The 13,846-nt window shown below is 44.1% G+C and overlaps 1 protein-coding gene across 2 annotated transcripts; it reads left to right on the forward strand.

The window, feature by feature from the left end:
- Positions 1-101: 101 nt before the first annotated feature.
- On the forward strand, positions 102-13,524 carry TMEM114 (transmembrane protein 114). Of its 2 annotated transcripts, XM_081840343.1 has the most exons (5): positions 102-262; positions 2,854-3,191; positions 4,244-4,324; positions 10,402-10,539; positions 11,502-13,524. In XM_081840343.1, the coding sequence occupies exons 2-5, from the start codon at positions 3,008-3,010 to the stop codon at positions 11,732-11,734; spliced, it is 636 nt and encodes a 211-aa protein (XP_081696469.1). In that variant the 5' UTR covers positions 102-262; positions 2,854-3,007; the 3' UTR covers positions 11,735-13,524. The 2 variants fall into 2 exon arrangements, with proteins under 2 accessions (XP_081696469.1, XP_081696468.1); XM_081840342.1 differs by lacking the exon at positions 102-262 and having other exon boundaries at positions 2,563-3,191.
- The last annotated feature ends 322 nt before the right edge of the window (positions 13,525-13,846 follow it).

Genomic DNA, 13,846 nt, shown 5'->3' on the forward strand with positions numbered 1-13,846 from the left:
AGCCTTAAGACTGGTCCCGCCAACATTATACTGGCTGAGAAGGTTCGTTTTGTTGACAGCATATCACAGAACACTTGTTTTCTCCCACTAAGTATATATTTAACCAGTGAGGCAAACACCTGACATTCAGGAACTTGTCAATGAAGGCATTCCCCAGCAACAGACTAGTACCACAGAATAAAAACTCCACTCAGATATGGAAGTTGGAGGATATGACAACCTGTAGTATGTATTCCAAGACTTCCTATCTCTCCTCTCTCAGGTACAGTGCTCTGTTTTCTGTTGGTAGGTTTGTGGTGAGTAATCTTTTAAAATCTTTTGTTAGTCTGAGCTCGTGAGAAATCAATCTTCGTTATGAAACCTGTTTTAGTGTGGCAGTATCTGCTCTTTGGAACTCCCCGCCTATTTACATCAGGCAGGTGGCTTCACTGTACCCTTTTCAGACCTGTTTTTAAATATTTTTCTTCTTAACTGTTTTCACTGGTCTTTTCAATATTTTTTGCCACCTTGAGCTCCCTGGGAAAAAGGCAGAAATGTAATTACAGGAACATAGGAAGCTGCCTTCTACTGAGTCAGACCATCGGCTCAGTATTGTCCACACTGACTGGCAGCAGCTCCCCAGGGTTTCAGTCAGGAAGTCTCTCCCAGCCGTACCTGGGGATGTCAGGGATTGAACTTGGGACTTTCTGTATGCAAAGCAGATGCTCTACCACTGAGCTACAGTCCCATATGAATAAATATAGCACCTCAGATGCTTTTGCTGCTGCCCTCACATCTTTAGGCAGAATCAGATGTGATATCCCATGTTAAGAAGCATAATGTAAGATGTGGTTTATCCTGAAGCTCTGATCACTGCCCTTAACTCTCTGGCCTTGAGGGATTTGTAGGTGCGTCTGGTTATCAGAGAAGACATATGTGCAGCAAATCCTGTTCTGACTTCAGGTCTTGCTCTGACTTCTGTTTCACAAGCACCGGTTGAAACAGCCCCTGCTGAAGACATCCTGAATCTCTTAGAAGCTGATTAGAAGTGCCATCAAGCACCTGACTCACCACTCAGCTGAGTCAGAGAACTTGGATGGTAAGCCAATTGATCTCAGTAGCAGCCATTGTGGTCTGCTTTTGTTGAACCACACAATGGTCAAGCCTCGGCCAGCTCATGGCTGTAAACCCTATGTTTTACCTCCACTGTCAGAGGCAGTAATCCCAGCTGCTAATCCTACTCTTGAGCTCCCTGCCTTCTACCCTTCGTGTCCCAGTGGGCACGGGCAACCACTGCCTACAAGAAAAGGATCCAGCCACTGCTGCCTCCCAGCACCCACTGCCTGAGGCAGTCGCCTCACTTTGCCCAATGATAGGGCTGGTTCTGAGTGCCAGTGATGGCACAGAAATTGAAATTAGCTATTTGGTGCCATCTTCTCTCACGACAAGTGCTTCAGTTTTTTGAATAAGCAAGTGATTGAAGACAACAACAACAATGCTTTGAGTTCTTTTGAGAAAAAGGGTGGTAACCTATTGTTACAGGCTGCCCTAATCTCTGAGTGGTGTGAGATCCCATGGTCTTTGCACTTAACCAGGGTTTGTGTTGCTTTTGGAATGAGGCACAACAGAAGCTATAGTGTCTTTATGACATACGGTTTTATTCACACACACATGTACAGCCTGAGTGTAGGATGGAGGGGTGTACAGCATTCACAGCAACTTATGCCATAAATGCAGCAGCAACCTATCCAAACAGGCAGCCAGGATTGCCCTGAACCTCGGGTTCAAAACAGCAGCCAGGATGGTTCAGAGCTGCTTTGTAACAGCCTGCTCTAGTCTGTTTGAGGCTAAGTTGTTTCAGACTTTAAACAAAACTGTGACTCATTTATTATGACACCTGTATGGTTTCATGTGTGTTGCTCCCATCAAGTGAATTTATACAACTTCCTCATATTGAATAATCCCATTAATAAATCTACCTCAGTCTCCTGACCAGTTTATTCTGGCTGAGCTGGTCATGCCTCTCCAGGCTCTCACACCGTGGCCATGCAAGGCACTTCTCAGCAAGTTGGCATATAATCCCCTGCACTGAAACAATCTGTGCACTACCACGGACAACCCATACATTATTAGGGGGTACAAGCAATAATATCTAAGCTGTAGACCTGAAGAACAGCAAAGTACAGAATGACTTTTCACACATGGCACTGAAGATGCCTTTAAGTTTCTGACATAATATAATAATGTGCACATTTTGGAATGCCATTAAGATGGGATGGGAAGCATCAGAGAGAGACTTTTTTCAATGAAACGTACAGATTGTTCTTTCCAGGCTCTAACATCTAATTATACACCAAAGAAATACAAAGGAGAGTCCTTTGGAGATCATGTGTGGATATGCCCTGACCATCTTTTTGTAGGTCACCCTATTCCTTTGTTGCAAATTCCTTCTTGCAACCTCCCTGCAGCTTAAAAGAGCTGGATTTACTCATTGCTCCCTGGGCACTGTCTGTGGTGCTGATCTCTGACGTCCTCCTCCTCCTCCTCCTCCTCCTCCTCCTCCTCCTTTCTTGTATTCAGGAGAAAAAAGCTGTTGGATAATTATTGCCTGAACAAGAAGCCGTTTGGTACTTTGATGGGCTAGAGTGGGCTTCTTCAACCATGCGCTGTGCATGTTTACTCATTTGGAGGGTGACTGGGTGAAGTGCAAAGAAGGGGGGCCAATGACTGTCATAAGTACCTCTTATTCAAAAGCGGGAACCAACTGGCTATGACTTTCCATGCTGGGAGGAAAAGACAGAGTAAATAAAGGGAGAGAGGGACAGATTGGAGGCAGGGTTTAATTAATTATGTGTGGATTTTCCTGACCACCAGGCTGTTATTACCGCCGTTTGGACTGCAATTCATCTGTTGGGCACCTTGGGAATCATATCCAGAGGACCAGCTTGTGATCAAGGGATGAAAACAGTGGTTCAGTTCTTTCAGTCTTAGGACCAAGGCAGCAGGTGGCAGCCTGAAGAAAATTGCCATGAAAGTCACACTGAACGCCGTCTCCCTCTTGGCAGCCTTGGCTGGCGTGGTCAGTTTCAGCTTCCTGCTGGTGGCTATCAGCACTGACTTTTGGTACCTTATTGATGCTTCTAAGCTGCAGAAGCTCCTCAACCGCACAGACAGCCTGAGCTCCCATTCAGGGCTCTGGAGGACATGCCAAGGTAAGTAACCCCTGGTTTCCTCTTGAGCTTTGGTGGGAAATGGTTAGGCTCACAGGAAAGTGCCTTAGACCAAGTCAGACCATTGGTCCACCTAGAGCTCAGTACGGTTTACACTGACTGGCAGTGGCTCTCCAGGGTTTCAGGCAGGGAGTCTACCTGGAAATGCCAGGGATTGAGCATGGGATGTTCTGCAAAGCAGGTGATCTACCTCTGAGCCATGGCCCACTGACATAAGTGGGGCTCTTTGGGAAAAGTCTCTTCCTAAAGGGAAATGCTCACTTCCTTTAATTGGCTGGCTGGGCAGACCCCATCCCACCAACTGTCTCGCAAGGTATCCCACCACATGGCTGGTAGATGGGCTTATTTTATTTTCCAACCATGCTTTAGTCACATCCTACCTTTCCTCCAAGGAGCTCAAGGTGGTGTATAGATCTCCCCACTCTGTTTCATCATCACAACACCCCTGTGAAGTAGATTAGGCTAAGTGATAGTGACTGGCCCAAGATCACCCAGTGAGCTGCATGGTTGGGTGGATATTTGAATCCTGGCCTCCCAGGTCCTAGACTAGAACTCAAACCACTTCCCTGCCTTGTCACTCTTTATAGGTGAAAGGAAAGGAAACAAGCATTGGAGAGACAGGACATTCCCAGAAGGAGTCCTTATTCTAAACCTGCTGGTTGCAGATCACTACATTGGTAAATAAAGGATGAGTGCTGGCAAATTAGTTAGTGATGGTTAGGATTAAGGGGCTAAGCCTCCAGGGTGGAGTTCTGAAAGGCATAAATGCTATCCATGTTGAAATCCATGGATTTGACTGCTGTAGTCAAGCAATTGTTAAAGACCAGTCTCATAGAACTGTCCTGTGCTGGGAGGTTGCGTCAAGAAGAAGTGGAGCTGCATGTTCTACTTGGTTTAGCAACCAGATTAATCAACTTGATCCTTCAGCTTGATTAATCAATGGTGGTGAAATGGAAAATTTGTAGTAAGAAATGATCTATTGAATTCTGAATAAATGTTTCATGGTCTTTCCCTTTCTTTTCTTTCTCTTCCAGTTAATAGGACCTGTTTCAATTTGGTAAACCCCTTTAACCCTGACATATCAAATATCACCACATCACACAAGCAACTCTTAAGTAAGTGGCTTTAAAAATGTACCAAAATTCATATTTTAGGATAAAATGTGTTCAGAAATGCATATGTTGATATAAAACAAGTATTTATATACGTGTGATATCTGAGTATGTACTTAAATAAAAAATAGTACCTAAAAAAATCCCCGATTAATGTGGAAATAGGATGAAATGGACATACAAATGTTTTTGCTGTTGTCGGCATCCATCTGTCTCAAGAGACAATGGAGTGCGCCTCTGGGGTGAAGTCAAACTGCTGTGTTAGCAGCACCAAATTGACCTCTGTGGGGCTCAAGCCTGGACAGGTGTATGGAGGTCCTGGGCTGCCCAGATGTTAGGATGCTGTCAGCAGCTCCTGGCTGGTTGCCTAGGAAAGTATAAAGACAAGGGAAAGTATCTTACAGACCTTTTTTATTTCAATCTTTACAGAAAGAGGATAGAGAACCTAGCCTCTTAGATAACGGCGTTCTCCCAAGTGAATCTCCACCTCCTCATCTCTTCCACTTCCTCATTTGTCATTCTCATCATCTCCTCTACGAGTGCTGCTATGTACCTATGTCTTTGAGTTCTTTGTTCTCCTACTTTTAAGGCTCACCAGGTTTTGGGAGATGGAGGGCCTAGAATGCTTTCTAATGACGAGTCAGCTGGGTGTTGTTCTGGCTCTCCCATGATTTCCCAGCTTTTCTCCTCATCTGCCTCTGAGCTGTGACCTCTCTCAAACCCCTGTTGTCAATATATACTGTCTTCCTCTTCCTCCTCTCTGGAGGGGTCAGCATGGGGAGGTGGTCTCCACCATTCCTCTTCTGCCCAGTCCCTGACACTAGATGACAAGACTCTTGGCCTCATTGATGTGGTGGAAAGGAAAGCAGAGCAATATGTGTGGTACCAGCTTGGCTGCAGGAGTTGCTGGAAGGAGTTGTACATGGCGCTATCCCAACTGCCTTAGGGACTCCACTCCGGATTTGTGTAGGGTTTATTCCTTAGCCCTTTCTTCTCCCAAAAGTATCCCACAAGGCAGCAGAGGTTTAGGATCAGAGTTTTTCTTCTCCTAGATGGGCCACCTTCCCAGACCTTCCCAGGTTGATGAGCCACATCTGCCCCTCACTTCCCTCTAGTCTACAGCATGTGCAGAAAACACCTTATTGACCGTTGGACCCACAATCGGTCGTGTCCACTCAATCTACCAGAGCCTGTCTTTGCATGCAAAGAAAGACTCTAGTTTACCCAGGGTTTGAGATCCATTGGCTACCCTCACCTGGTTTAGCTAGCCAATCGAAGGTATTTCATGTGGTGTTATTGCTGTTGCATGTTGACAGCTTCTAGGAGCCACAGGTGAAGACTGAGAGCAAGGTGGAGACCAAATGTGGACAAACTACCCCAGAAGGAGCATGACGTGTCCCCCACCAGAGGTACTACCTTTCCCCTAGCACCCCATACACCCACTTACAAATGTACACATGCAATATTAACAGACTGGACCCACCTCTTTCCAGTTATGGGGGCTGCCATCCCCCTTATTTGTAATGTCCAAGAATGGTGTTCTCTCTGGGGTATTTGGAGAGAAAAAAATGGTATGTATTCCCTCCCACCCCAAAATTAAGATTCAAGACAAATAAAAGAAAACACTTCTTCACATAGCGTATGTCCTATGTGATTTTCTCCTACAAGATGAGGCAGTGAGGCTTTTACCAGAGATTAGACAATGTTATGCAGGATATGGCTATCTGTGGCTGCTAGCCATGATGGCTGTGTTCTACCTTCACTGCCAGAGACATTGTGCACCTAAATTCCAGTTTCTGGGAAGCACAAGTGGGGAGAGTGATGCTGTTGCACTGAGATCCTGCTTCCCATGGGCATCTGTTTGCCATTGTGAAAACACGATGCTGGACTACAAGAGCCTTTGGCCTAACCTAGCTGCAGAGCTTTTCCTATGCTCTTATGAGCAAAATATTCCACCTAATTCTACCATTCAGGAATGGGGCCACAACATTCAGGGTCTGTTTGGACTCAGGCCTATCTCTAGAACCAAGGAGCAAAAGTCAGCATGCTTACCAGTTAATCAATCAATCAATCAATCAATCAGTCAGTCATTCTAATCTTCATTACAGTCATAGACCAGCACAAGTAGGATGGGAGTACAATAATTTAGAATCTGTATTCTTCTTCCACCAACTCTTCTCCCTGGTCTCGGATTCTGCCAGTCATTTCTGCCAATTCCATATAGTCCATTACTTGCACCTGCCATTCTTCCAAGGTGGGTAGGTCTTGTGTCTTCCAGTGCTTTGCGATGAGTATTCTTGCTGCTGCTGTAGCATACATAAAGAAAGTTCTATCCTTCTTTGGCACCACTTGGCCGACCATACCCAGGAGAAAGGCCTCTGGTTTCTTCAAGAAGGTATATTTAAATACCTTTTTCAGTTCATTATATATCATTTCCCAGAAAGCCTTAATCCTTGGGCACGTCCACCAGAGGTGAAAGAATGTACCTTCAGTCTCTTTACATTTCCAACATTTATTATCGGGCAGATGATAGATTTTTGCAAGCTTGACTGGGGTCATGTACCACCTGTATATCATTTTCATAATATTCTCTTTATCTATTTACAGAAACATTGTAAAATTTTTGAATGTTAATGACATTGGAATGAAACGAAGTGGTTCTAGTAATAAGGTAGAATAAGGTAAAATAAGAATAGGGATGAATTTGGATGATAATGTGAAATTAGAATTTGTGTGGATATATAATTAAGGATAAAATATGAGGTTATGAATTTGCTGAAATAAATTTTGCCTGGAATACAAAAGAGGGAGGTGTGAGGAAGTCAGGAAAATAAGTGAATGAAGATAAGATACTATAAAAGAGGGGTTTTTTTTAATTTTAGTTTCGTATTTTTATTCCTATTTTTTTTCTTTTCTATGTTAATTTTTTTTTGCTTTGTATTTTTGTATCTCTTTTTGTGTGTGTGTTATGATTTTGTAACTCTTTTTTGTTAATTTTTTTAAAATAAATATTAATTAAAAAAAATAAAATAATTTAGAATCTGTAAAACGTTTTAGAAAGCTAAAAAGTATTAAAACAGAAGGTATAGCTAAAGGACTATAAGAATCTAAAAGAAACTAAAAAAAATCTAAAAGAACGGTTAGGAGCATTAAATGGATGTGGAAGGGCATAAAGGTTAGTATATAAAAGACTATAACTAACATAGGGACGCGGGTGGGGCTGTGGGCTAAACCACAGAGCCTAGGACTTGCCGATCAAAAGGTTGGGGGTTCGAATCCCCGCAACGGGGTGAGCTCCCGTTGCTCGGTCCCTGCTCCTGCCAACCTAGCAGTTCGAAAGCACGTCAAAGTGCAAGTAGATAAATAGGTACCGCTCCAGCGGGAAGGTCAATGGCGTTTCTGTGTGCTGTTCTGGTTTGCCAGAAGTGGCTTAGTCATGCTGGCCACATGACCTGGAAGCTGTATGCTGGCTCCCTCGGCAAATAAAGCAAGATGAGCGCTGCAATCCCAGAGTCGGTCACGACTGGACCTAATGGTCAGGGGTCCCTTTACCTTTACCTTTATAACTAACATGCTTACCAGAATCAAGAATAAATGTGAAAATGCAAAGGCGAGCAATTGTGAGCTCATCTACCCATTTAGCTGTAGCCAATCTTTCCGGCTATATATCTATACAGTGGTACCTCGGGTTAAGAACTTAATTCGTTCCGGAGGTCCGCCCTTATTCCGGAGGTCCGCCCTTATTCCGGAGGATAAGAACAGAAATCGTGCTCCGGTGGTGTGGCGGCAGCAGGAGGCCCCATTAGCTAAAGTGGTGCTTCAGGTTAAGAACAGTTTCAGGTTAAGAACAGACCTCTGGAACGAATTAAGTACTTAACCCGAGATACCACTGTATAAGAACTAAGTTGCAGCTTATGGCAATTGCTGCAAGCTCTTCCTATAATGATGTGGAAATGAGCTTTGGAAGTCAGCTCCAGGTTCACAGTTCTAATATGCTAGTCAAAAATCTCCTCATGCCTAAGCTGGGCCTGTTGCAATAAGATGAAATGTGTTCATGAGTAAGCTTCCCACTGCAGTCTCTCTTTCTTGCATCATTTATCCATTGTTATGGGAAGCCACATTTTTCATCATCCCCTGTAGAAGAGCTGGAAGCAGCGATAGGTGGGAGGAAATCACAGCAGAACCTCTTGTTTTGGCCAGTTGCACCAATGTACCAAGGCAAGCACCTCTAACAGTTCTGTGAATTAGTAAAATAGCATTCATTACCAACTCTTGAGTCTCTATTATTTATTGGTTTCCATAGTAGCTTTAAAAGACCAAGAGGGAAGCCAGGTTTTCAGTGCATGGGCAATTAGTACTGAAGAGAAACAAAGTGGAACTCAGAATCCAGCCACTCACTTACAAGGATGAAAATCTACTCTTCTACTCTTCTTTTTTTCAAACAGCAAGGCAGACTCTAGTCCTCTTAATTGAAACCCAGCATGTTCATTGCCAACATTTTAGGGTGATAACCATAGTCTCCAGTTGCGACGGAAATGCCTGGGACCTTCATAAAAACCCTTAAGCCCCACAGCTTCTCACTTTACCATGCAGAGTCCTGAATTCCCAGCTGCAAGCCTTTCCTCCCCCTCCCCTCAAAATACCTCAAATCTTTCTCCACCTTTTCATTCATTGCTCCTTCCGTCTCCTGGCCAGAGAAAGGGAGAAGCTTTAGATGTACTGCTGCAGGTGGGGTCTGAGTTGGCTACAACCCAACGTAGACTCACCTTTAAACACAAACTGATTTGATTGTCTCTCCCCTGCTTACTTGAGGCCCAGGCTCAGGCCACCCAGGGCAGAAGACAAAAGAGGGAATTAGAAAGGCCCAGGAAAGTACTCTACACCTCTCTGTTTACTCAGCTGGTGGCAAGATAGCTAGCAGGAAAGGTCATCGAAGAAGCACAGAAAGCTGATTGCACAGGAAGAAAGCAAACAACCGAGCAGTAGCTCCTAGGAGGCACCAGAGGGCTCTGAGGAATTTCCAGTTATCCATTAGCCCATTGCTCATGAAAAAGACAAAAAAGACAGGAAAAGAGAAAACAGGCAAGAGCAGGAAGGGTCACTCACAGCAAAGAACAAATCACAAACAAGCACAGCTGGGAGACAAGGTACCCATTCTCTCATCCAAAACATGTTTATTCAGGAGGAAGCACAGCTCAGTGGGACTTCAGATTGCAGCCACCATGATTTTTATGAAAACCAGGCATCTTATGACACCTTTAAAGATGGACAGATGGATTGTGGCCTGGCGTCTGTGTGGATAGGGGAGCTCCAGCCCTGATGGATTTTGTCTTTTCTTTACAAATTGTTCTCTTACCACCAAGGATTGACAAATATGTCAGTTTCTCATTTCCCCCCATCTTAAATTCATTTCTCCATATTTCCACGGCAACTTGCTAAGGTGGAAAATTCATGAAAATTCTTTATCATTTCACTTCAAATTTCTCCTAATAAACGTGGTGTTTGGTGTTTGGACCAACTAATACATTTTTTTTTTGTATTGCAAAATTGGAGAAGCATGAATTTGGAAGGAGAGCTGCCCTATGGTTCACATATAGGCTCTCAAACTGCAAATTAGGTGGTTTCTCGTTGAAATGAGAACAATGGAGAAAAGGGCATTACAAAATCTAGACTGTAACCAAGTGAACAAACTCAGAAAAGAAAATGCCAAGAAGCTTCTAAGTGCAGATCCCTCAGATTTTAAAAAAACAAATAAATGCAGAGATACAGTATTTAAAGTAAGAAAAAGAGGAAACAATTAAGAAATCCTTATGTTGGAGTACACCAAAGGGACTTTCATTTTGTTGTTTGAAACATTTGTATAAGCAGTCAGGATTACTGTCTCCAACAAATGTGTCTCTGCAACTATGTCCTCTAGCTATTCTTAGTTTACATGCAAGTTTCTCTTCAAGGGCTACGTGACAAAAACTTTCATACCACGCTGTGGTAGGTCCTTTGAGATCCTTGTAAAAAGGGGCAATAGCCATATGTGTAAGGACAGTACTTGGCAAATGTGACCGATAGATTTTGTTTCCCTCCAGATATGCACGGGGCAGTTGTGATCCTGCTACCTCTTAGCCTCATCTTGTTGATCTTTGGAGCAATGACGGGCTTCATCAGTATCCTTGCACAGGCTTACTTCCTCCTTATGTTCACTGGACTCCTCTTTCTCCTTGGAGGTATGCCATGGAGCTGCTATGGATTTGGGGGCGGGGCGGAAAACAATTCCTTGCACTTTTAGACTATCCTTAATTCCACAGAAGCTGAAGGCAAGGTAACCTTCCCCATGCACTTGCCAGCCCCCAAATTTTATCTCTTGATCTGATCAGGAGATAAAGCTCTCTATTTGCTCTTTAGAGGGCAATATCTAAAGAGCAGCGGGATGATTTATCTTTTATCTCCAATCTCAGCACCAAGCATGGCAGCACTGAGTTCAGAGATAAACCCTCTTCTTGCTCTTTATGAGTAAAAGGTAGTGTCCACCCTCACTCTAGTACTGCCCTTTACTCTTAAATAGCAGGCAGAGACCATATAACACCAGTCCTGAAAGACCTACATTGGCTCCCAGTACGTTTCTGAGCACAATTCAAAGTGTTGCTGACCTTTAAAGCCCTAAACGGCCTTGGCCCAGTATACCAGAAGGAGCGTCTCCACCCCCATCGTTTAGCCCAGACACTGAGATCCAGTGCTGAGAGCCTTCTGGTGGTTCCCTCCCTGCGAGAAGTGAGGTTGCAGGGAACCAGGCAGAGGGCCTTCTCGGTAGTGGCGCCTGCCCACAGAACACCCTCCCATCAGATGTCAAGGAAATAAACAACTATCTGACTTTTAGAAGACATCTGAAGGCAACCCTGTTCAGGGAAGTTTTTAATATTTGATGTTTTATTGTGTTTTAAAAATTCTGTTGGGAGTCGCCCAGCCAGATGAATGTGGTATAAATAAATGTTGTTGTTGTTGTTGTTGTTGTTGTTGTTGTTGTTGTTGTTATTATTTACTTTATAAAGGTAAAAGCCGCTTTCATTGCCCCACCCACTCTTGCCTCTAGCTCCACCCACCCCTAGAAAGTTACCCTGAATGGAATGTGGTCCCCAGACTGGAAAAGGTTCCCCTCTTCAGAGTACTTCACAGCTTGTCTCTCTTTCAGCTCTCATCACACTGGCCGGGCTCAGCATCTACATCACCTACTTTGCTGCAGGCTTCAGGGAAGCCATTCTCCTCTTGGGAAGGAAGAACCTTCTGGACATTATCAACATCCGGTTTGGCTGGTCTCTGGCCTTTGCCTGGCTTTCCTTGGCTACCGAGATCCTCACTGGGCTAGCTTTCCTCCTGATGGCCAGGATGGTGGATATGAAGCAAAGGCAGGATTGCACCATATGAGGTTATCAAACACCACAGCCAATCTGGGTCAGTGGGTTTTGACACCACCAGGTTTCCATCTCCCCCTACTTTCTCTTTCTTATTTTGATTCCACCTGCTGGCACTTAAAAGTGAGTGACTTTTAAGTCACATGATGACTTGTCTTGCTCTCCCCTGGGCCTTTTTTCTTCCATGTGCTTATAATTTTGGTTAGCAGATGAGTAGCCTTCTGGAAAAAGGGTCTTGTGCAGATCTACGTAGGCTCCTTCTGTCAGTGGCGAGGAAATAAAATATGATGTATGAAAAGGAAAATTCCTGGATGTCAAGATCCAGGTTTGGGGCAAGTAGTCTTTGGTGAGAGAATCCCCGCAGAGATTTAAAACCACAAAACATGCAGCAAAATGAAGTGTGGAAATATAGGTTGTTAGACCTTTAAAACATCCCCCTTTAAGTTCCAAAATAGTCCCCTGTTCCCCCAGCACAAAAAAGGCTTGTAAGAGCCATGCGGTCTGAGCTTGGATCAACCAGCTTAGACATCTTCACATGCTGAGCTTCTCTGGTAGACTGAAGATGAATGAAGGCCTTGACCACCTTCCTTACAAGGTGAGGGGGAATAACCTAGTTTGGGTGTGAGATGATCAGAAATCTGTAGTCCTGCAGAACAGGTGCCTACCCACCACTAGGTTATATATCTGTGTATTAAATGTCTCTAAATTGCGCAAGCAGAAGCAATTCCTGCAGGCAGAATGGTTTCCACGAATAGATCAGATGTAGATATAAATACAGTTATAGAAAATTGCTTCTGATAGCAAAGTCAGATGGTGAGCACTGGCAGGAGCATAGCAAAAATGGGACCACAAGGAACAAGCAGAAACGACCCACATGTTGGATGGAACTTGGAGAGTTGCAGAAATACAAACAAAAATTTTTTTTTAAGCCACCAAAGCTTTTTTGGGGAAACCCACTGGAAAACAACAACAATGCAGCGAGAGTAGAACATGTTGAATGACCACACCATTTAGAGTGACAGTTTGAAAAGAAAAGAAGAAAATAGAATGGGAGGCCGAGGTGGGATGCTTAGTTTATTGGAACACTGAATGTGAGCACTCCTTTGTGAAAGGGCATGTACTGCAACATTTACTTGCAAGCCCCCCCTTTGTACATCTGTACTGCCCAACATCTGCAGGTGCCTCCCAAGTCCCTGTGACATCAAAGAATGCTCACAAACATTCTACCTTCAAAGGGCAAAGGTCTGTATAATCTTGATGAAGTGAGCACTGGTTATATCCTACAAAGAAATACTGCTGCGTGCAAGACATCTGCTTTGGCAGAGGTGCTGCTTCTCTTCAAAGAGAGGTGTATGTGTGAGTTTGTGTGTAGCTGCCTGTGCCAGCCCTGGTGTATCCTACAAAGAAATCGTACTGCACACATGACACCTGCCAATACTATAGAGAAGGGGTGGCGACATGCTTTCAAGTTGGTTTCCACACCAGAAATAGCTCTGAAAGAAGAACTGTGGTCTTTGCTGACATCTCGTGGCCGGAGTGAGAAACTGAATAGCTGAGAAGGAAAAAGAGAGGGTGACATATTTATCAGCTTCAGTTGGCAAGACAGCTAAGGCCATTCCTGGACCGAGGTAGCTTAGTCACTTTGGTCCTGGCACCCACAACCTCAAGACTAGATTACTGCAATGCAGTAATGTGAGGCGTCCCTTGAGCTTAGTCCGGAAGCTGCAGAATATAGCAGCTAGGTAGTTGCCTAGGACATCCCATTGATGCTATGTAACACCTCTGCTGAGTTTGTTGCACACTGCCTGCTACTGGGCATAATTCAAGGGGTTTTTTTGCATTTAAAACAACTTGGGGCCCAGTCATCTAGAGGCCTGCCTTACCCCATATATCCCTGCTCAGCAACTGCATTCTTCAGAAAGGACATTGTCCCAGAGGTCTATTTAGTATGCACAAAGGAGCAGGCTTTTAGTGCTGCTGCATTAGCCCTCTGGAATCAATTATCTTGGTATTTAGGCAGTTACGGAAGACTTTTGTTTGTTTGTTTAAGAAAGCTTTACCGTAATGTGACCCAGTAATTTTACGGAAAATTACTTGTACAACTATAGCAATGGCCTTAATTTCT

The sequence above is a fragment of the Podarcis erhardii genome (assembly GCF_964252035.2).
Source record: "Podarcis erhardii genome assembly, chromosome: 14".
NCBI lineage: Eukaryota > Metazoa > Chordata > Lepidosauria > Squamata > Lacertidae > Podarcis > Podarcis erhardii.

Coding starts and splice junctions, on each gene's coding strand:
- TMEM114 (XM_081840343.1), top strand. CDS start 3,008: ATGAAAGTCACACTGAACGCCGTCTCCCTCTTGGCAGCCTTGGCTGGC. Junction 3,192..4,243: donor GCTCTGGAGGACATGCCAAG/GTAAGTAACCCC, acceptor TTTCTCTTCCAG/TTAATAGGACCTGTTTCAAT. Junction 4,325..10,401: donor ATCACACAAGCAACTCTTAA/GTAAGTGGCTTT, acceptor GTTTCCCTCCAG/ATATGCACGGGGCAGTTGTG.